This window comes from Microcaecilia unicolor, chromosome 2, assembly GCF_901765095.1.
Source record: "Microcaecilia unicolor chromosome 2, aMicUni1.1, whole genome shotgun sequence".
Lineage (NCBI taxonomy): Eukaryota > Metazoa > Chordata > Amphibia > Gymnophiona > Siphonopidae > Microcaecilia > Microcaecilia unicolor.
Window position 1 is genome coordinate 207300151 of NC_044032.1, and position 23038 is coordinate 207323188.

Consider the following 23038-nt stretch of genomic DNA (forward strand, 5'->3'; position numbering starts at 1 on the left):
AGGGGCCCCAGTCTAGAAAGTGATTGTGTTTGGGAAGGAGATGCTGGTATTTATCGGTTTATTTATTTATTTATTTTTTATTTATTTATTTAATGTCACCCTTCCTGTAAGTGCCTGAGCCAATCACCGCTCAGGCACTGACAGCAAAGGTGACACTTATCAATGAACTTGCATTACTGCAGTAATTTGCATGCTCATTAATTATAGCATGCTGTGGTATATTTTGAGGTGTATTTTCAAAGCACTTAGACTTACAAAGTTACCTAGTAACATGTGGAACTTTGTAGGTTTAAGTGCTTTGAAAATGATCCCCTTTATGTGGTGTTTTGTGGTAGAGCTGCAGTTCTAACTTAAGACTTACTGCACCTGCATCTCTCCCTAGGTGTTGCTGTACATAGCAGTTGTGAAGAAAACTCTATGGTTCAGTTAATAGGGTTCGCAGTAGAATTTACAACAAAGAAAATCCACAGCTTCGCAGATGGGGGTGTGGCAGCAGTGGGGGAAGGGGTGCATGGTGGGGGGAATGTAAGCAAAGCATGATTGTGTATTTATGTATCTGTGACCAGGTGCATAAAGAAGACAGAGGAAATTTGAAAACATCAGTTCCCTAAATGATTCCCCCACCTCTTCTTTTTTTTTTTTTTTTTTTTTTTTTTTTTAATTAGATTTGCGTTAATGCAAAACAACTGGTGCACACTGATTTTCATGCCCCATCCACTCTAACAGAGTACAAAAGTGTACAAAACTCTTCCCTAGCTGTGTTTCAGTGTATCGGCTTTCCTATGCTTCAGAAGTTGAAACTGCTTCTCCTATAGAAATGCATTAGGCCATTTTGTGTGTGTATTGGGGGGGGGGGGGGGGGGAGGAGTTTATTTCTTTGGAATTTGCAGTTTGATGTCCTGTTTTTGAACCAGTTGGGTTTTTTTCCCATTGCAAATTCAGGGCCCATGTAAGAGTATTGGGAACCCTAGGTGAATCTTCAGCTTTACGCTTTTCAATTAATTTTCAAGGCCTTACTCCATTGCCCCCCTTCCAAGGTTATGATAAGTAAACTCTGTAATCATGATCACTCTTCGACAATTCTATAAAAACGCATAACTGGACATCATGCCCTTAAGTATGAAACCTTGTCTTGCAGGTAAAGGTAGGCACTGATAGTTCTGCGCATTTGTGGCTGTTGGGACTTACTACTTTTTGCTGCCCCAGGCAACTGCCTTTTCTTGCCTAATGGTTAGGCCGGCTTTAACCAAATGTGATACTCTTCCATTACATTTTTAGGAGAGTTACTTTGCCCCCAGATTTTTTTGACCCCTTGTGTATAATTTCTTTCCAATATTTGATGTGTTGGAAAAAAATAGTGGAAAGGTAAGGGTCACCAGAAAGGGGAAGTATGCAAGGTAAAAAGGCCTGAAGTACATGTAAATACTATGATTTAACAAAACAATAATTATAACATGGAAATTCCAAGACAGTTCTTTTGTCTATTACAATTTTGAGATTACGTACATTTAACCAGGGCTGTGTGGAGTCGGCAGTGGTGTTCCTAGGGGGGCTGACACCCGGGGTGGATCGCCGATGCGCCCCGTCCCCCCGGGTGCAGCGCCCCCCCCCCCCCCCCGGTGAAAGAACCCCCCCCCCCCGGGTGCACGCCGCTGGGGGGGGGGGGGGTGCCACGAGCCTACCGGCTCTTTGTTTTCATGCTCCCTCTGCCCCGGAACAGGAAGTAACCTGTTCCGGGGCAAAGGGAGCATGAAAACGAAGAGCCGATAGGCGCGTGGCACTCCCCCAGCGGTGTGCACCCGGGGCGAACCGCCCCCACCGCCCCCCCCTTGGTACGCCACTGGGGGTCGGTATACCAACTTGGACTTCAACTCTGCTCTCTTGCCTGTGTGTCTCTCTCTGGTTTCTTCCTGAGCATTGCTGACTTTCCATCTTGTACAGGAAAGAGAGGAAAAGGAAGGAGAAGAAAGCTTCCTTTCCTTTCGCTTGCAGAGCTGCTTTTTGTGTGGCTTGCTGTATTTCTGTTCTCTTGCTGACTTTGGCTATTCTTTTGCTTTGTAGTTGTAGGGAGCTTGGAGGGCTCAGGACCCCTAATATAAGGGTTACCTGTAAGATTTCATCCTCCCTAATTATTCTGTGTGCTGTTTTCAAGCCTTGCTAACTAGATCAGGCTGCAAGGTGGCCTCTTTGAGACCCCTACACTCCTCTGGACCCAAAACCATGTTTACACATTTAGTGTGATTTGTTGGGCAAGTCATGGGAGAAGTGGAAATGAACCTTTTTTTTATTGAGACAGATGTGTGTGTGGGCGAGAGATGGTTATACAAGATCTTGGGGAGAGAGTGTATCACAGAATGGACCCCCCCCCCCTGTTTTTTCTGTATTTTTGCTGACCAGTGTTAAGGTCATGTTTAAGGCAAGATACTGTACAAGACAGCTTAAGAATTTATTGATTGTGAACTTTATACAAGCTTTTTGAAGATAAGAGCATGCATATAGAATGGTCCAATGTAATTAAGATAACTTTAATGGATATTTAGATTTGTATTAATTCTTGGGTCAAGATTTCCTATGTTTCATACAGTTTGAAACCACATTGTACCTGGATAGTGAAAAGGGGAAGTTGGGAACAGTCTGCTAGCTTAACCACAAGGTCAGCAGATATATAATTTGGATATGTGATATTAAAAACAAACAAACAAAAAAAAAACTGCTGAAGTAGCATAAGGCTTAGAATTTGTGACAGAAGGTATGGTGGGAGAGAAGTTACTAGTAGGTGGATGAAGACAGCATGGTTCTGTGACTTGAGTTAGGTGGAGTGGCGTAACTGCTATTCTAGGAGTTTGGAGTACGAACCGATAATTGATAGGATAGATGTCAGATATGTGTGATTAGGAAAGTAGATGATTGGTTAGTGGGATGTGCTAAGATGGTAATTAGTTTCCAGATTGTCGTATAACATATGCTAAGTCTATAAAAATGAGGGAAATCGATGTAGAGGTGGGACTTTATGCCAGCTTCCTGCCATAGGAACAAAAGAGATAGAAAAGTCTAATTTCTTTTCTGTATTTCAGACTTGCTTGAGCTACTATGTACTTGTTTCTAGAATAAACTTTTTTTTCTAATTTCACTTCTGAGTGAGTATTTGTTTTTATTAGTGTAAGAAACAAATCCAATAACATGGGTGTTCTAGCAGTAATCAGTTGGGGTTTGGCTAAGGTGGGTGCAGATCCCAACATGTTTTTGTGTTGAAATTGACTGTTAAATAAGGGTGCTTATTTCAAGAACTGTGTTTGAAACTCTTCCTACTGCAGAATTGACTGAGGTTTAATTTAATTAATTTGGCTTCCATTTTAGAGTCTGTGTGTTTTAAGGGAAGGGCTTCTTCCTGGAAAGTTGGGAATTCTGAGAAGCACTACAAGCCTGAAAGCTAAGCTTTTCTGAATGTATATATTTTCAGTTTTTTGTGTTTGGTTTGATTCATAGATTCTATACTGTTGCTCTTTCCTGTGTGTGTGTGTCTCTCTAATTTCTTCCTAGTGCTGACTTTACCTCTGTTTATCCTATACAGGAAAACAAAAAAAGGAAAAAAAAAAAAAACTTTCTTTCCTCCATCTATCCTATACAGTGTAAAAAAAAAAAAAACCCCCTTCCTTTCCTCTCACTTGCAGAGCTGCTTGCTGCTAATTTGCTGGATTTGTGTCATCCTGCTGACTTTATAGGATCCTTGGGGAGAAATTCTAGGACTAGGGGGCATGCGATGAAACTACAAGGCAGTAATTTTAAAACAAATCGGAGAAAATATTTCTTCACCCAACGCATAATTAAACTCTGGAATTTGTTGCCGGAGAACGTGATGAAGGTGGTTGTCTTGGCAGAGTTTAAAAAGGGGTTAGACGGTTTCCTAAAGGACAAGTCCATAAACTACTACTAAATGGACTTGGGAAAAATCCACAATTCCAGGAATAACATGTATAGAATGTTTGTACGTTTGGGAAGCTTGCCAGGTGCCCTTGGCCTGGATTGGCCGCTGTCGTGGACAGGATGCTGGGCTCGATGGACCCTTGGTCTTTTCCCAGTGTGGCATTACTTGTGTACTTATGTAAATTTGGACAGTATATTTCTAGACATTTAACTAGAGTGTGGGGGTGACGAAAGGAAGCAAGGTAATTCAGAAAGTCACCCCCAGGAAAAACATGACGGCAGTGGGGTAGGTATTGTTAATATAGAAAACCATCTAAACTCAATAACGCATGGAAAGCAATGAGCATAAATTCTTGTAGCCTAAGTAAAAAGGTTCAAGATGTTTGAGGAAGACTTGGATATTGTTGCCATTACAGAGACATGGTTCAATGATTTCCATGAATGAGATGTGACCATATTAGGCTATAATCTTTTTAGGAAGGATAGGGAGGGCCAAAAAGGTGGAGAAGTGACACTATATGCGAAAAATAATATCGGAGCAGCAGAAATGCAGGGAACCTGTGGAAAGGAAGAAGCTGTATGGATCTTCTTGGAAAGAGAAAATGGGAATGTGGATCTACAGACAGGTGTTATCTACAGACCTCCAGCACAAGTGGAGAAATTGGATAAGGATTTGATGGAAGATATCCAAAAGCTTGGAATGAAAGGGGAAATGCTGTTGCTGGGAGGTTGTTTGCCTGATGTGGATTGGAATGTTCCATCAGCAGAGATATCATGGATACCTGTCAAAAGTGCTTTGCTCTGACAAATGATGATGGACCCCACGAGGTAAGGGGCAACTCTAGATCTGGTGCTCACAATTGGAGGAAGTGTTACCAATGTCCAGGTGGGTACCCACTAAGGCAACAGTGATCACCACATGATATGGTTTGATATAAGAGCAATGGTGGAGTTCAGATCTACAAACCTTAAAGTACTAGATTTCAGACATGCTGAGTAAAATGGGGGAATACCTGAAGAAGGAGCCAATGGCATGAGTAGGCATAGGAGAAGTGGAAGGGCAGTAGTCCAAGCTGAAAGCTGCTATAAATACAGCAACAGAACTTTATACAAGGAAAGTAAACAAAATCAAGAGAAACAGGAAGCCTATATAGTTCTTCAAACAAGCGGCCGATTAAAATAATGGCAAAAGAGGCTGCGTTCAAGAAATACAGAAGAACGCAACAAGAGGATCATGGAAAATATTACCGGATTAAATTCAAAGAAGTGAAGAGGGAAATATGGCTAGCAAAAGCACGGGCAGAAGAAAAAATGGCTAAAGATGTAAAGAGAGGTGACAAAACCCTTTTTTCAGATATATTGGGAAAAGGAGAAAAGCTAGGAATGGATGCTGAGAACTATGTGATGAGGCTAAAGTGAATGTGCTAAATAAATACTTCACTTCGGTGTTCACAGAAGAAAATCTTGGAGAAGGACTGTGGTGGACTTCTGAGGGTGTATCATGGAATGGATATTGCATCATTCACGGAAGAAAACATTCATAAACAACTTGAAAATCTGAAAGTGGAAAAAGCTATGGGGCTGAATGGGATACATCCCAGGAAACTCTGAGCTTAGATAAATCCTGGCACGATCTCTTAAGGATTTATTTAATAGATCCTTAAGAGACAGAAGAGGCTCCGTGGGATTGGAGATGAGCAGCTGTGATCCCTCTTGACAAAAGTGGGGACAGGGAAGAAGTGGGAAACTACAGGCTGGTAAGCCTCATGTTAGTGGTAAGAAAAGCATTGAGTCGCTGCTGAAGGAAAAGAGTTAACTCTCCATGATCCATTGGGTTGCAAGATCTAAGGCAACATGGCTTTACCAAAGGAAAATGGAAATCAACAGAGCAGATCAGTGGAAAGTGAATATGAATTTTATTAATGAGATCATAAAAGAGCCCGAGACAGGCTGTGTTTTGCGCTGCGTCAGGGGCTACAAAGAAATAAATAAAACACATAAATCATAAATAATCATAAATATGTGCATCAAAGATTAAAAAAAACAAGGACAAATCAACACCATGACAAAAATAGATATGACAGAATAGAATATTTAATAAATTTTTTAAACCATAGTAAATTATGTGAACAATGATATATGTACATACAAAGGTGGATCACATGAAAATATGATCATAGATATACTAATCTATACCATTATAAGGACAAACCCAAATAGAAATATTGTTCTCTGTGAGGGGCATTTTCGAACAAGGGCGCCCATCTCGGAGGACGTCCAGGGGCGGGGAATCCCGTATTATCGAAACAAGATGGGCGTCCATCTTTTGTTTCGATAATACTATTGGGGGTGCCCAAATGTCAACATTTAGGTCGACCTAAATGTTGAGATGGTCAACCTTAGAGATGGACAACCTCCGTTTTTGCCGATAATGGAAACCAAGGACGCCCATCTCAAAAACGACCAAATGCAAGCCCTATGGTTGTGGGAGGAGCCAGCATTTGTAGTGCACTGGTCCCCCTCACAAGCCAGGACACCAACCTCCCTTACCTTTGGTGCTGAGCCCCCCAACCCACTCCCCACAACTGTACACCACTACCATAGCCCTAAGGGGTGAAGGGGGGCACTTACATGTGGGTACAGTGGATTTCGGGTGGGTTTTGAAGGGCTCACATTTACCACCACAGGTGTAACAGGTAGGGGGGGGGTGGGCCTGGGTCTGCCTGCCTGAAGTGCACTGCACCCACTAAAACTGCTCCAGGGACCTGCATATTGCTCTGATGGAGCTGGGTATGACATTTGAGGCTGGCATAGAGGCTGGAAAAAGTGTTTTTTTTTTTTTTTTTTTTTTTTTTGGGTGGGAGGGGGTTGGTGACCACTAAGGGGAGGTCATCCTCCATTCCCTCCGGTGGTCATCTGGTCAGTTTGGGCACCTTTTCGAGGCTTGGTCATGAAAATAATTGGACCAAGTAAAGTTGGCCAAATGCTTGTCAGGGACGCCCTTCTTTTTTCCATTATCGGCCAAGGACACCCATCTCTTAACCACGCCCCCGTCCTGCCTTCAGTACACTGCTGACACACCCCCGTGAACTTTGGTCGTCCCCACGATGGAAAGCAATTGAGGACACCCAAAATCGGCTTTCGATTATGCCGATTGGGTGACCCTGAGAGAAGGACGCCCAAATACCGATTTGTATTGGAAGATGGGCGTCCTCTTTTGATTATGCCGCTGAATGTCAACAAAAATATTTAAAAATAGAAATAAAAACAAATATATGAATAAATGCATATGTATATATAAATATTCCTCTCTATATCAACAAAATAGACAATTATATAAATACATATGCATATATATATATATCTCAGTCAATATGTTTGTAGTAATAAGAATCTGGACACTATAGAGTACATATTTGTAAGGTAGTATTCCTGTTAATTAGACTTAAAAATTAAAATATATATGCTAATTAATTTTATCAACAAAGGAACAGCAGCATATCACTTTGAATAACAAATGATAGGACACCCACCTATTCAAAGATCCTTATTGTCCATACTTGAATATGTATCAATAAGTTGTCATAACTTAAAGGGAAAACAATCAAAAATAAGGGAAGAAAGGAAAAAAAATAATTATTGTAGATAAACTTACATATATAGGGGACCACAAGTCTATCCTTTCAAATGCTAGATTAGAAACGATATCCTAAATCAGAACAAAAGATATTCAAATATTATCAGCAAATAACTACCGCAGAACTTATTCATCATAGTTTCTCAAACATTCTCTAATTGATACACATGGTAAAGTGAATGAAGCAAACTATCATTGATCCTTGTGTTGCCATAATCATTATTGGAATTTAGAGTGTATAAACCGCCATCAGTAACGTCACTAATTTACCCCTATTTTTAGATAAGTTTAGAATAATTCTTTTAAAATGTATTTCAAAACTGTAGAATACTTTTGGAAGCCTGAAGAGAGATTTGTCCTAGAACCTTGTAATGAGCACTTCAGATTATCATGAAACACTTGGAGCGGGCATGGATGTCTGTTTCTCTTTTGTATTGGTGCTGTTTTCACTGGCACATTTTCTAGTTTCACAGTAGTAACTTTCCTTTTCCCTCTTCCCCCTTTGTTAGTTATGGAATTGCTGGATCTACGAATGTGACAGGAGATCAGGTGAAGAAGCTGGATGTCCTTTCCAATGACCTGGTTATTAACATGCTGAAAGCGTCTTTCAGTACCTGCGTCCTTGTGTCAGAAGAGAACAAAAATGCCATCGTAGTGGAAAATGAGAGAATGGTATGTGCCATGTAGAACTATCATCTCAACTGTAGGTTTTGTGTTGCCATATATTTAAAGAATTAATAAGAACTTAAACCAGACAACTGCATCCATTGACAGCAGAAGGTCGGGTTTTTATTTTATTTAAAACTTATATCCTGCCTAAAACTAAGCGGCTTCCTAGATTAGCCAGCAGGAGACATCCTATTGCAGACTGAACTTAGTTCTAGGAGTCTAGAGTTGGGCTTTGTACAATTTGCAGGGAATTGCTGCAAATTGCTGGAAAGTTGCACACATTTTGCATAGAAAGGGAGTCTGGTTGCATAACAGTAATATCGCCTAATTCGAACTTACTGCGTAAAGACAGCTACAAGTTTAAAAAGATAGTGTGGTTGCCGTGTTAGCCCACTTTAAAGGTAATAAATAGAATCAAAATAAAAGGATACGATGATACTTTTTTATTGGACTATTTTGGGGCCCTTTTACTAAGCTGCAGAAAGTGCTAGCATGTGCTTACCATACTTTAAAATGGCTTACTGTGGGACATTCTTAGGTGTCCTGCAGTAAATGCCAAATCATAACCATCAAATTATCCAAACTGACTCTGTACCACGCATCTTGTTCCCATCATACATCTGCTGTTGGTTCCTCAGCTACATGGTAAGCTGTACAGTAGAAAATCTTTAGCATCATATGTATGTTGAATGTTGTAATGCATATGCTTATTAGGTGTAACATTAGTATTATGCTAACATTGTATTATATTTCTGGTATTTGAATTCCAGTGCTGTTAAATGTGTATATTTTTGATACTGTTTCATGGTAGTTCTATTTGGTTTCAATTTACTGTTTTCAAGTTTACCTCGTTTGTTTATTCCTGGTTAGTTACTATTGTTATGCTGTTAACAAAATTGTAAGTTTTATGTTAAACTGTACCTGCTGTACACCGCCTTGGGTGAATCTCTTTATAAAGGCAGTTAATAAATCCCAATAAATATTATGGAAGCAGTTCTATAAATTGGTGCCCACACATTGCACCACTTCTGTTTGCTACTGCTGAGAAAAACTGGCAGTTTGGTTCTTACTGCACTTATGTCTTCTTACAAAGGCATAGAATTGGTTTGGCATGTTAAGTGCTAGGTAGTGTGCCAATGGGCGGAGGTGCCAATTGAGACGTTCACCTTACAGAATCCTGTAAGTTATGCGCGTCCTTGCTTCACTAATGCACTTGTTAACACCATGCCTTTGGCAAGGGTACCTGTAATGTTACATTTTGGCATGCCAGTGATGTCTTCACTAGCATTCTGTAACGGAATCTTGGTGCCATGATTCCATTATAGAGTTGGTGCTCAGCGTGTGCCAATGGGTTGCCAAAATAGGTGTGCGACTTTATAAAATTACCCGCTGTGGGCTAGATTCTATATATAGTACAGCAGAGAGAGGGAGCAAAGTACAAACAAAAATCCAAATGGCAAAAGAAAAAGTGCCAGGAGCCTTCAAAAAAGGGACATAAAACCTTTGATCATATGCTTTGGTGAAACAATCCTTGAATGACTGAAGGAGTGCGTCTTTACTAGTATCTTTCTACTTGATTTTGTGTGAAGAGGGACAACACAGTGTTGCAGCGTATTGCTTCTGAGGGGAGATATGATAGAAGTGTATAAAATAATGAGTGGAATGGATCGGGTGGATGTGAAGCGACTGTTCACACTATCCAAAAATACTAGGACTAGAGGGCATGAGTTGAAGCTACAGTGTGGTAAATTTAAAACGAATCGGAGAAAATTTTTCTTCACCCAACGTGTAATTAGACTCTGGAATTCGTTGCCGGAGAACGTGGTACGGGCGGTTAGCTTGACGGAGTTTAAAAAGGGGTTAGATAGATTCCTAAAGGACAAGTCCATAGACCGCTATTAAATGGACTTGGAAAAATTCCGCATTTTTAGGTATAACTTGTCTGGAATGTTTTTACGTTTGGGGAGCGTGCCAGGTGCCCTTGACCTGGATTGGCCACTGTCGGTGACAGGATGCTGGGCTAGATGGACCTTTGGTCTTTCCCAGTATGGCACTACTTATGTACTTATGTACTTCTAACAACTTTGTTGAGATTCACAACACTGCCGCATGTTTTCTGCTACTCTACGTGACCCCTGATGCAGGCGCTAAGCACTGATTCACGGACCGTGTCGGGTCCATTCAAGGATTGTTTCATCAACGCATATGATTGAAGGTTTTATGCCCCTTTTTTTTTTGAAGGCTCCTGGTACTTTTTCTTTTGCTATCTAGATTTCTATATATGGCACAGAAAATAGTGCTATTCTATAAACAGCGCTTACACCCAGGAGTCACGCGTAAATTTAGGCACCGCCGTTTCCACCTAAATTTACAAGTGGAGCCCCCATATGTGTAATTCAAACCCCTAATCTGCCCCCAAGTACTCATGACTCTCCCATTTCCGCACCCCCTTTTTTTGGGCCAGGCGTAAAATTTACGTGTATAAATTTTAATTTAATTGGTGCTAGTAATTGTTAAAAGTCAATTATTGACACTGACTCATTATGTAATTAAATTTGCATGTGCAGTTTTTATAGAATTCGGGGGTATATCTGCAAAACTAACCCATTCGATGATACGCCCCATTAGAACTGAGTGGAGCTGCCTGTGAATGTACCATTGAGAGATTTGGGGTGGGGGGGAAGAGTTATTGCCATACAGCATGAGATCATGCCCCAGTGAGCCTGTGGATTACACTTTCATAATGAAATAGGGCAAAAGATAAACACAGGAGAAAATTAAAAATAAATATGCAATGAAATTTTACATCTCAGGGAGGAAAAGAGAAGAAAATCAATAAGAGGAAAAATGCTAAAATAAGAGATCAGGGGACCAAACCCCTACAGCACAGCTCATACAGTTGGCAGTATTACTATCTTTACTGCTTCTTCTGACACAGCAGAAATTTCTCTAATTGTAATGGGACAAAGAACACACATTTGTTTTGCTTTGAATTCACTAAAGACTAAGGGACCCTTTTACGTGCGCCAAAATGGAATTACCACCAGATTACCGCGTGGCTCTTGCGGTAATTTCATTTTTGGCGCGCGTCCGATACGTGCGTCTGAAAAATATTTTTTATTTTTGGGCGTGAGTAACACATGCGCACCAAGTAGCATTTGGTGCGCGTAGGTCATTTATCGCCTGGTTACTGTGTGAGTTTTTACCGCCAGGTCAATGGCTGGCGGTAAGGTCTCAGACCCAAAATGGACACACGGTAATTTTAATTTTGCCGCACGTCCATTTTCTGCAAAAAAAAATTTTAAAAAGCGCTATAAATGGATCGGCGCGCACCCCAAACCTACACTATCACAAGCCATTTTTCAGCACACCTTAGTAAAAGGACCCCTAGATTCAGTAATTTGGGTGCTGAGAGAACCCACACGGAGTGCTATTTTATAAAGAGTGCTCTTAAAGTTGCGCACTGTTTATAGAATAGCGCAGTGGTTCCCAAACCCAGTCCTGGAGGTGCCTCAGGCAGTCAGGTTTTCAGGATGTCCGCAGTTAATATTCATAAGACAGATTTGCATGCAGTGGAGGCAGTGCATGCAGATCTCTCTCATGAATATTGATTGTGGATAACCTGATTGGCTGGGGCGTCTCCAGGACCAGGTTTGGGAACCACTAGAATAGTGTATAGTGCAGAGATTTGCACCAGCCTTGGGCACAAGGATTTATATTAACAGAAACCTGCTGTAAATCCTGGCGTATAATTTAGGTGCGGATCCTGGTATTTAGTAATACTGTGCGCATCTTTAGTGAATGCCTATGTCCCTTCCATGGCCACACCCCCGATTATTATTGGCTCGTTACTCAAAATGCACACACAACTTGAGCGTGTGCTGAAATTTAGGTGTAGCCCCGCCCAGCGCATCCCAGGATGCAGTGGGCGGGGCTGGGCGCCTCCATTTTGAAGCGGCGTCGACTGGAAGAGGAGGGAGGCAGGCATGCTGCGTCCCTCCTCCAACGAAAGGTAGGGGGGCCGGGAGGGGGGTTGTCACCCACCATGGACCACCAGGGATTGAAAGAACGCTGGGGGGCAGGAGTTGGGGTGGGCTGGAGGGCCACCGGACCTCCAGCACCCACCCCCCCATCGCTGGGTGGCAGGATGGGAGAGGGTTTGGTTTGGCCGGCGGCCACGACATTTTGTGGGGGTTTGGAGGGGGGGTGCTGGAGACCCTCCGGATCTCCAGCCCTCCTTGAACATGGAAGGGGTGGAATCGTCGGGGGGGGGGGACCAGAGGTGCACCGGACCTCCAGCCCCCCCCCCATCGCTGGGTGGGAGGGTGGGAGAGCGTTTGGCCGGCGACGGTCATGACATTTTCTGGGGGTTTGGGGGGGGGGGGGCTGGAGACCCACCGAACCTCCAGCCCTCGTTGTTCGGGCCTCGGCAGGCTTTGACAGGTTTGGGCTTTTGACAGCCCAGACCTGTCAAACAAGTGCGGGAGGACTGTGCTGAGCGCATGCTCGGGCGCAATTCTCCCGCACTTCAACATGATAATCAAAGATAATGCATGCAAATCTAAGCAGCGCTATTATCTTTGATCATCGATGCAGAAAAGCCCTGCGCTATCTCGGCGCTGTTTGGAACAGCGCGGGGCTTTTGATCATCTGGGCCTAAGTTTTTGTACCTGGGACAATGGAGGGATAAGTGACTGACTTAGCCAAGATCACAAGGAGCTGCAGTGGGGAGCAAAACCTGCTGCACTAACCATTAGGCCACTCCTCCCTCCATTTAAACATGAATATGTTTTGTGACAACTTAAGCTGCTTTGAAACATTAAGGCTAACTTTTCTGTGTGCTTTATTTCCAGGGTAAATATGTGGTCTGCTTTGATCCTTTAGATGGCTCTTCTAATATTGACTGCCTTGTTTCTATTGGAACCATCTTTGCTATCTATAGAAAGGTAAAAAACGTAATCCTTTTTCATAAATTAATGGAAGATAATAGCTCTTGCTAAACGTTGACTGCACATTTGAAGTGAATTGTGACCTTTAGGGTTGAAATGAAGTTGAAAAAGAGGCATAGCGTGATGCAGACTGTTCTGAAAATATGCATGTAGAATATCGAAAAATTTAAGGGCCCATGAAGACTTCAGCCAACGTCATAGCAGAAAATTATTTGATGTCTTGACGTAATATTGCTTTGTGTTACAATTTTGTTGTCTCTGTTGAGATGTGTGCATGTGCAATGTATATGGTAAATAACTTTGACACTATTCTACATACATCTGTATAAAACATAGTGTGAATTGTATGGGATAACGAAGCATTTATGACCTGGTTTTTCCTGTTGGGGTTTCTCTGTAAGACAATACAGTCCTAGTTCTTTGCATAACTTGCTGCTTTTCCTCTCTAGACTTCTGATGGTGAGCCAAACGAGAAAGATGCTTTACAGCCTGGGCGCAATTTAGTGGCTGCTGGGTATGCGCTGTATGGTAGTGCAACCATGGTGGTCCTGGCCACAGACTGTGGTGTAAATTGTTTTATGCTGGATCCGGTAAGGAACTTTTTGTGAGTGTGTATGCAAGTTTTCTAAGTGATAAGGGAATATTTAAATAGATGTAGATTTAATATGTATAGATATATATAAAACTACTGATGACTTTCCAATATAGGAAAAGGGAAGTTAGATTGAGGGACTCTTTATACATCTTCATGAGGTTTACGTGATAGCATTATACACACAGAAAGGCACAGAGAGGGTACAAAGTACAGAACAAAAAGTCCAAATAGCAAGCCTTCAAAATTGGGACACAATTTCTTTGATCGTTTAACTTGAACGTAATTCTTTCCTTGGTGCCCAATACGGGCTGTGTTGCGTCAGGGGTCAAATAAGTTGTGACATCTAAGAAGCAACGGAACTTACTCCTTTTAGGGTGACAAGTTGGATGAATTGTCCCGTTAAATGCCGATGAAATATAATTAATAGCTCGGTAAAATTGGAGCAAAAATGATCCCTCTTGCTCGAGTTCAAAAGTCAAACCAGGCTCCTGGTGATTCTTTTTGCTATTTGAGCATTATGCATACACACATACGTGTAGCTTAATTTTTGTTCCTCTATTCAGCAGTTTGGTGTTAAATCAGAATATGTGACTGGAAGGAGAGTCTGACTGGTACAAGAGTTGTATTCTGACATAACTTCTATTAAGTCATTGGACAGGAGTTTTCCGGGAAATTATGTAATGCAAATGAGAATGCTTTACAGTGCCTTGAAAAAAGTCTACACACTCTTGGTACATTTTTACATTTTGATGTTTAAATAAGTGGAGAAAGCATGCAGACCACAGTACATGGAATTTTCCAAACCCTCTGCATCTAAGTGTGTGCTTATGTCTGATCAGGAGAGGAGATGACTGGAAGGCAGTTTGAAAGGTGGACTTCCTAAATATTATAGTAAATCAATGTATGTATACTTGGTTTACTACTGTTTAATAAAAGTTCTATTAACTCTGTATTTCAAATTACTATGTAAGCCGCATTGTGTGGGAAAGCACGGGGTACAAATGTAATAATAATATACTGTGGCTGTTGAAACCACTTCTCCAATAAAAATATATTAGAGCATTGTTTTGGAAGGTATTCATTTCATCGCTTCTACAGTACAAACTTCTTCAGGTTATCCCCCCCCCCCCCCCTTCCAGTGACTAGAACTGCTTTCCAGTCCTCTGCCCCCACAGATTTACCTGCAGTTTATGCTGCTTGTTACAGTGGATGCAGGCAGGGAAGGCTCACTCATAGTGGGAGGGAGGGGAGAACGGGACCACAGAACTGCAGATAGAGGTTATAAACTCCAGAAAAAAAAATGTGTAGACACATTTACCCTATCCTTTCTACCTTTTGGACATTACTGTAAAAATGTGCTGACTATGGAAAAAGCCACACAACTGGCAAGCCTAACCTCCCGAGTCCTGCACACATTTCACAGGACCTTCTCTCACCAAATATGTAGACACAAAAGTATGTTTGCCAATGGCTTAATTTGGCCCTACCCACGGCAACATCTATTACTTGTCAATATACATAGCAACCAGTAAGAAAACTGTATGATTATTGAAGTAGTTTGTACAGTAGAGTTAACAACAAAGACAATGAAATAGGGAGATACACACACACACACGGTGTTCTGCCTCCATTTGCATGGAGGTAGGCTGTTTGTTGCGTGTATCTTTAAGAAGGTTGTGCCCTTGAACTAAAAATCCCTATAATCCTGTAGTAGGCTCTTTCATGCCCCAATTCTTAGTTCCCTGTGCTGTTCTGAACAGTGCCGTCAAAATACCGCCAGAACAGTTTGTGGAAAGAACTCTCTAATGATCAACACTAATAAGATGCAAATTTAGGTGCGTTGTTAACATTGATCATTAGGGACTTCTGCGGTAGGATTGTGCCTGGGCATGCACTCGAGCCCAGGCACAATCCTCCCGCAGAAGAGGTTTGCAGGTCTGTCACACCTAAAGCCCTGGTGGTCTGGTGGACCCCAGCCCTTCCCCCCCCCCCCCCCCCCATGGTAAGCCCATTTTGAGGAGGCACCCTGGTCCGGCAAGAGAAGGGAACGTGTGCTAGTCCCTCCTTGGGAGGGGGGTCCACTGCTAGACCACTAGGGCTAGTGTTCGGGGGTGGGGGAGGGCAGCAAATTTTAGGGGATGGAGGCAGCTGTGGGGGAGTATTTTTGGGAGTGAGGCAGTTTGTGGGGTGGTGGGGAAGTTGCAGGTAGGTTAGTTTTTGAGGGTGCATCAAGTTACAGGGGGTAGTATTAGGAAATGGCGGAAGTTTGGGGGTAATATGGCAATTGCAGGAGATGTTTTGGATATTGAGACAGTGTACAAGGTGTTGTGGTAGTTACAGGGAATAGTTTTTGGGGAAAGGGAATGGGGCTTGATATACTGCCTTTCTGTGGTTTTTGTAACTACATTCCAAGCGGTTTACATAGTATATACAGGTACTTATTTGTACCTGGGGCAATGGCAGATTGCAGGGTGGTTGAGGGGGTATGTTTTTTTGGCTAGCCCCTCCTGAGTCTTGGTGGGCCTACATTAACATGCCCTGGTGGTCTAGTGGCTTCTTTGGGGGCAGGAAAGAACCCTATTCTTTCCTGGCCAGTGCCACTACTTCAAAATGGCCACCAAGACTTCAAGAGGTAATTTTGTGAGACTGCCGCAGGAACTCTTGGCAGTCATTTGGAAGAAGTGGCAGTACCGGCCCAGAGCAGCTGCAGCGGGCAGGAAAGAGTGGGGTTCTTTCCTGCCCCAAAGAGATACTCCCAATGCAGCTCCTCATCGGAGCTTATTGGTGAGTGTGGGTGCGGGTGGATGCTATATATGGGGGCAGTGGGCAAGAGGGGCTAGAAAAAGCTATGGATGGTATGTGTGGGTGCAAATGGATCATATTTGGGGGTACAGGGGGGGCTGGAAAAAAAGGTGATGTAAGTGCTTCTTTCTTTACAGTCTGGAAGGGGGTATGGGGGGAAAAATATGGATGGTATCTGTGTATAGGGAGGGGGGCTGTAATATTTAAATTGCAGAATTTGCACATTTTGTGTGCAGAATTTGCACATTTTAAATGGTTTTTGTGCAGAATTCCAGCAGGGGTACTAGGTGGAACTTCTTGGTCTCAGTGCTATGTGTGGCATAAAATACTGCACATCCCCCTGCTAACAGCATCCCTACTGTAAAACATGCTAGTGTAGGATTATGTTCTAGTGATGCTCTGTATTTATAGAGAGATCTTGCAAAGCTTATTAGTGCAAACAGGAAAATCTGTAAGGAAAATCTTTTTCCAGTTTGTCATAGACCTGGGACCCATTAGAAGATTCACTTTTTAGCAGTTCAGTGATCTAAGCACAAAAAAAAGCAAGTAACAGTGAAGTTGTTCAGCAGGAATAAAGTGATTGTCCTCCTCCGTCAATGCCCAGACCTGAATCCAGTAGCAAATGTGACAAGACTTAAAAGACTGCAATGCAGATGATCCCTAGCCCACCTGGAGCTGTTCTTAAATCTGCAGCACCCTGCAGTGCAAAGTTGGTAGATGGCTGCTTATCCTAAGTGACTCATAGCTAGTGGAAGCACTTTTTTGCACAAATTTAAGTTTTGAATCAAGGGTGTGAAGACCTACGCAATCGAGACTGTTGGATTTTTAAAAATCATTTCTTTTGGAGTATTCCTGTAACTGTATGTTTAGATCAGTGAAACAAGAGTCTAGTTTAATGCATTTTAAATTGTAATCTTTAGACAGCAGAATGTGAAATTCGTAAGGGTGTGAAGACTTTTTACAAGGTACTGTAGCTTATTGGTTGTATTGCTAAATGCTGTAATAAAAATTGCAGACTATCTATAGCTTGATACATACCAACCAGTTCACCGACAAATTTCCCAGCTAATCTTTTTGGTCCAGTGAGTCTTTTTTTTTTTTTTTTTCGGATGCAGATTGGGGTAGTATTTACTAGGGATAGGTCAGTTTTAAACAAATGCACAGGAAATGTTAACCACATATCCTATGTCATTTCATGTTGTTGGCAAACGAAAACTAGCAGAAAAAAAAATTTCATGTTTGCTGGAGTGCACACTTTTAACAACATTGCTCCCATGATGACATGAAGTAAAAAACCAAGACAAAATATTCCTGGAAAAGAGAATTTTCTGGCTGCACTCTCCTAGTAATTACTAGTAATCCATACCTTTCAGGGCTGGTTTAACCATTCCGCCTTTGGCCTTCATTCCTAGTCCTTGAGCTTCCAGTGGGTCATGTGTTCAGGATATCCCAAATTAATATTCATGAAGGAGATTGATTGCATGCTTACTACTTCCATTTTATGTAAATTTTTTAAAATGCATATTCATTAGGGATATCCTGAAAACCTGACTTGTTGGCAGACCTCAAGGACTAGGAGTACAGGCCAAGACATTTGGCAGGCCAGATGGTTGCTTAGGGCAGAAGCTTCAGGGAGTGGAAAAGAGCAGTTTTAGTCAAGTGAAATAAGTCCTACCAGCCACTCTAACTTAAAAGAACCTTATGTGTGTTCTTTTACCCGCAGGGAGGGTGGTCAGTTTTCATATAGTCTTTTTTAACCAGATAAATATTTTTTAAAAATTGCAGTTTTTAGTATTAAAAAATAAGATGTTCGGCTATGCATTTTTATGGGGTCATTCTGACGGGTAGTCGGGTGATCATGATGATTTTTGAGTGATCAGAATCTCAGGAGGGGGAAGGGGTGGATCTAGGAGCTTTAAAGTTAATTGGGTGGAGCACAAGGCTAAATATTTTCCCTAAGGTGCCTAATATGCTTACATGAGCTCTGCTACTGCACGTTTTCCCACCTTAGTTCACACCAGGTGAGGAGGAATGTGCAGCTGTCCATTTCACTACCTTTTTCTTGCAGCAGTAAGAACAATAAGGGCAATGGAAGGACCAAATGAGCGCATGCTCCTCCAATCCATTTACACATTCTGTTTTGAAAAGAGTGTATAGGGGAGGGCTGCCGTACTTGAGGCAAGATTAAGGTATAGGCAAACTAGGCAGGTGCCTAGGGTCCAGTGTTTAGGAAGAGCACTCTGTTTTGATGATTCATTGACTCCCAAGTGAAATTTTTGTCCTGGCAGAAGAATGTGGGAAGTGGGTATGACCTAAGCCACCACCGCCTGCACAGATCTGCCTTCTCATATCCTTGTGTTTTGTCCCGCAGTCTGCAGGAAAAATCAGCAAACTGTGCTTCTTACCTGCTGCTGCTTCTTCCGTAGTCATAGCCATATGGAGTCTCATTAGTGAAATGTTTAAAATGTATTTGTTTTAATGGGGGGGGGGGGGGGGGAGTCCAATATGCTTGTTTGCTGCCTAGGAGCCACCAAATAGTTAATCCTGCCCTGGTTGTGTGGATCAAGAGCACATGCTCATTGTGTGATTGTTACATTTCTGGCTGGCTGCCACCACTATGGCTAGGTGGAGAGAACTTAAAGGTGGGAAGAGAAAACTGAAGAGGCAGAGAGTGAGAATTGAGGACACCTTGGAGGCTGAGAGGAAGGTAATAGTAAGGGTAGGCAGGGCACTGGAAGAATGATAGATCTGAAGGATGGAAAAGCAATGATTCTTCCTAATGTGTTCTCATTTGGAAACATGTAAGATTTAACTACAATAAAAATGTTTATAGTGGGAGACTTGTAACTGATTTGGAAACAGTGCCAGATTTAAAATGTTGTTGCCAGATAGCAGGGGGAGGATTGCTAGATCCCAAAGACTGCTCGCCTTCCAGAATGGATCTCAAGGAAGGCCACGGTGATGCCCTCTTCAAGCAGCACATGGCCCAAAATTAAGCTGGAGCAGGCTCCTCTTGGCCTAGGTATTTGACATCTTAGGCAGTTTCCTATGTCTAAATTCAGGCCTGGTTGGAAGTCGCTGAGACAAAGCATTCACCGTAGCTACTACTGAAAAAGGTGTGAGCAAAAGCCAAGTAAATAAATGAATTGTGCTCTACACTTCATAAATTTGTGGGCTAAAGGTAGTCCCTGTGAATTCTCAGTGTAGCCCCCGTTGTCCTCCCAGGCTGTGTTTTTGAGTCAGTGGGAAGAGAAATGCATAGCTGTTGGACAGAGCTATGTTCGCCTCCTTTTTTTTTTTTGGTGGTGCAGCAGTTCCCTGTCTTCCAGAGTTGGCTCAGGTTGTAACTACGATATAACAGTGAGTGTGAAGCTTCAGTGCCCTTTGCTCTCAGCATACCCTGAGAATAGGAAGAGGCAGTGGGACAATAGTGCTGGACAGAAGCAGACACTGAAGCTGCTATTCATACCCTTGCCCTGTTTGTTGTTGCCACTGGTACCTCTAAGAGGAAAGAGGGAGAGATACTTGATCCTGGAGGACCAGCTGCTGCAGCTCAAAGTAGGATAGAGCACGGCTACAGTAGGAAGAGGGAAGCAAGAGATAGAGAACATACTGAGGAGTTTCCAGCAGCAGCACATGACCACATATAGGGAGGCAAAAGATTGCTCTCTATCTCCACCTGCTGGTAGATGGACACGGAGCTGCAGGAGCTACTTCTGATAGGAATCTGGAAAATGTATTAACCAGCTGGGAGGCTGCTCAAAGTTCAGTGAAGACCACTGTCATAAGGTATTCATGAAATCCCTTCTACAAAGGGGTTTTCAATAAGGACATGGCTTGTGTGCTAAAAAAATAGGCTGGCACTTGATTTGTGAGAGTCCTTTGGGAAGCAGTTTAAACAAGGCAGGTTTGTGTGGTAAGGACAAGTTGGTAGTGGATGGTATCTTTTCTGTTTCTCTTTAGCAACTTCATGCTGAGGTCACCTTGTGCTAGAGAAGAGTCACAGCATATGCAAACTACTTAATTAACTCTGTGTAAAGGGATCGCTAGTTGTGATCAAATTTGTACATAGGAAAGAAGTATAACCACTAAAAAGTAAATGATCAGAGCTTCTTTTTAAAAGAAAAGCACAAACGGGTGCAGGTGTGGCAGAAGTGTTTTTGATGGTTAGACAAACGCTAGGTAGGGAAAGCAGGGTGGCCCTGGGAGAGCTGGGTGAGATTCAGCTGATGAGATGTGAAAGTCGAAAATCAGGAAAGTGGAGTGTGGATTGGAGTACATAGGCTAAAGGGTTTACTGAATAGCTTCAGTTGTAGAGTTTAATCCCCAGAGGGTTGGGATCCTAAAGGAGAAAAATAGAGGGAAAATTTCTGTGGAATATGTGAATGCTGTCAGAAGAGTACACATAACAAATCGCAGAAGGTTACAGTGGTTTCTGTACTCTGTGGAATTTGTGAATCTTGTCAGGGTAATACAGGTCACAGATACCAGGCACACTATATATAGAGAGAAGAGTCACAGCATATGCAAACTACTTAACTAACTTTGTATAAAGGGATCACTAGTTGTGATCAAATTTGTACATAGGAAAGAAGTATAACCACTAAAAAGTAAATGGTCAGAGTTTCTTTTTAAAAGAAAAGCACAAATGGATGCAGGTGTCGCAGAAGTGTTTTTGATGGTCAGACAAATGTTTCACTCTGATACCTAGGTGGGGAAAGCATAGAGTGTGCCTCGTATCTGTGACCTGTATTACTCTGACAGGATTCACAAATTCCACAGAGTATGAGGAAGCTAGCCCTGGGGGCTCCTGTCAGGTTGGCTACCAAACCTAGGTGCACTCCTGAGGGGTGCATTACATCAAACAAAAAAACACACACACATGAGGAAGGAGGAGCTGTAAGCACTAAGCATGTTGTGGATAGGTTATGCCGGGCCCAAATTTAACATTTGTGTTCATTCCAGATATCTTAACTTTATTCATAGCATCAATGATAGTAAGTAGTATTTTAAATGTTGCAAGTTGATGATTTTTACAAAATACAAATTCACTGGAAACTAAAAGCTTTAACTATTGTATTTCTTTACTGTATGATTAGGCAATTGGAGAGTTCCTTTTGGTTGATAAGAACGTGAAGATCAAAAAGAAAGGTAACATCTACAGCCTCAATGAGGGTTATGCCAAATACTTTGATCCTGCAGTCAAAGAATACTTGCAGAAAAAGAAGTTTCCTGAGGTGGGTCTGCTGGATGTTTACTAATTTCATGTAATGAGCCTGAGATGTAACTGGTGCCAATGGCAAGGTCGATCAGCACTTGAGTAGATTTTGTAATTGCATGATCCCAATATAAAATGGTGTAAAATGATTTGAACTGGGGCTTTAATAAGCCAAACAGAATATGATGCTCTAATTGCCATTTTTTGAAAAGGACTAGAGACTTTTCTTAGCCTTGCTACCAAGGACAGTGTCTGACAGAAGAAAAGCTTATTTCAGCATTCATACATACAGTATATGAGCACCACTCCATATTATAATATTTTTTTAAGTAGAAGGACTTATATTATAGATGTCTCTAAAATGTGGAGAGTTTCCCTTTGACTTTCACTGCCCTAATGAAACCTTAGTACTCTAATGGGTGCAAAACATTATTACTAGTAGAAAAGTACTGTACTTCAGTGAAGGTTTCCAAGACCCCATCATGAGTACTGTTTGCAGTTCTCTCCCTTTCCGTCTACAAAGACATTTGATAAGAGGCGGTTCAAGAGGCTGCCAAAATGGGGCATGTGCTGCATTATAAACTATACACAGACTGAAGGAGCCAAATGTGCCCTTCTAACGGGGAATAATAATTTAACCATTTAGTGAACATCAATGCACCAGAAGGTAGCACATTTGTAGAACGGAAAGCTCGAGGACAAGGGGTAATTTATACAAAACTAGATTGGGTAGACCAAGTGGTCTTATCTACCAGACGTACTTTACATGTATCAGCCAAGAACTTGAAGCATGTTATGACAAACTAAAATATATAATTAAAGTATTTGCAGTACTGTAGTCACAAAACAAAAAATTACAATAGTACATATACGAGGGTTAAATGAAGAGTAATGTCTCTACCTCCATAATTCAACAGATGACTGTATTGAATCGCGACACGCATTCACTTGTTCTTTGAAATCTCTCTTTATCTCAAATTTGTGAGAAGTGTCGGGGTGAAAAGGCTGTTTTACTCTTGCTTATGAAATGGAAGCAAGCAGTGAGATGCTGTGTGATTTAAGCAATGTGCCTTGATAGAATTTCTGAATGTTGAAGGAGTCCCAATTGAAATTCACCACTTCATGCAGATTGTTTATGGTGATTTGTGTTGATGTGAGTACTGTGCGTCACTGGGCAACAAATGTAATATTGTGGGCTAGGAAGGGCTGATTTGTGTGATCAAGTATGAAGTAGATGACCTGTG

At 42.0% G+C, this 23038-nt stretch overlaps 1 protein-coding gene across 1 annotated transcript in view; it reads left to right on the forward strand.

The window, feature by feature from the left end:
* The window catches only part of FBP1 (fructose-bisphosphatase 1), a 44305-nt gene that overhangs the window by 8087 nt on the left and 13180 nt on the right, over positions 1-23038 (forward strand). The window contains exons 2-5 of the mRNA XM_030193653.1: positions 8071-8233; positions 13084-13176; positions 13629-13769; positions 21676-21813. Of these exons, the coding sequence (XP_030049513.1) occupies positions 8071-8233; positions 13084-13176; positions 13629-13769; positions 21676-21813 (535 nt within the window). The remainder of the gene's footprint in view (positions 1-8070; positions 8234-13083; positions 13177-13628; positions 13770-21675; positions 21814-23038) is intronic.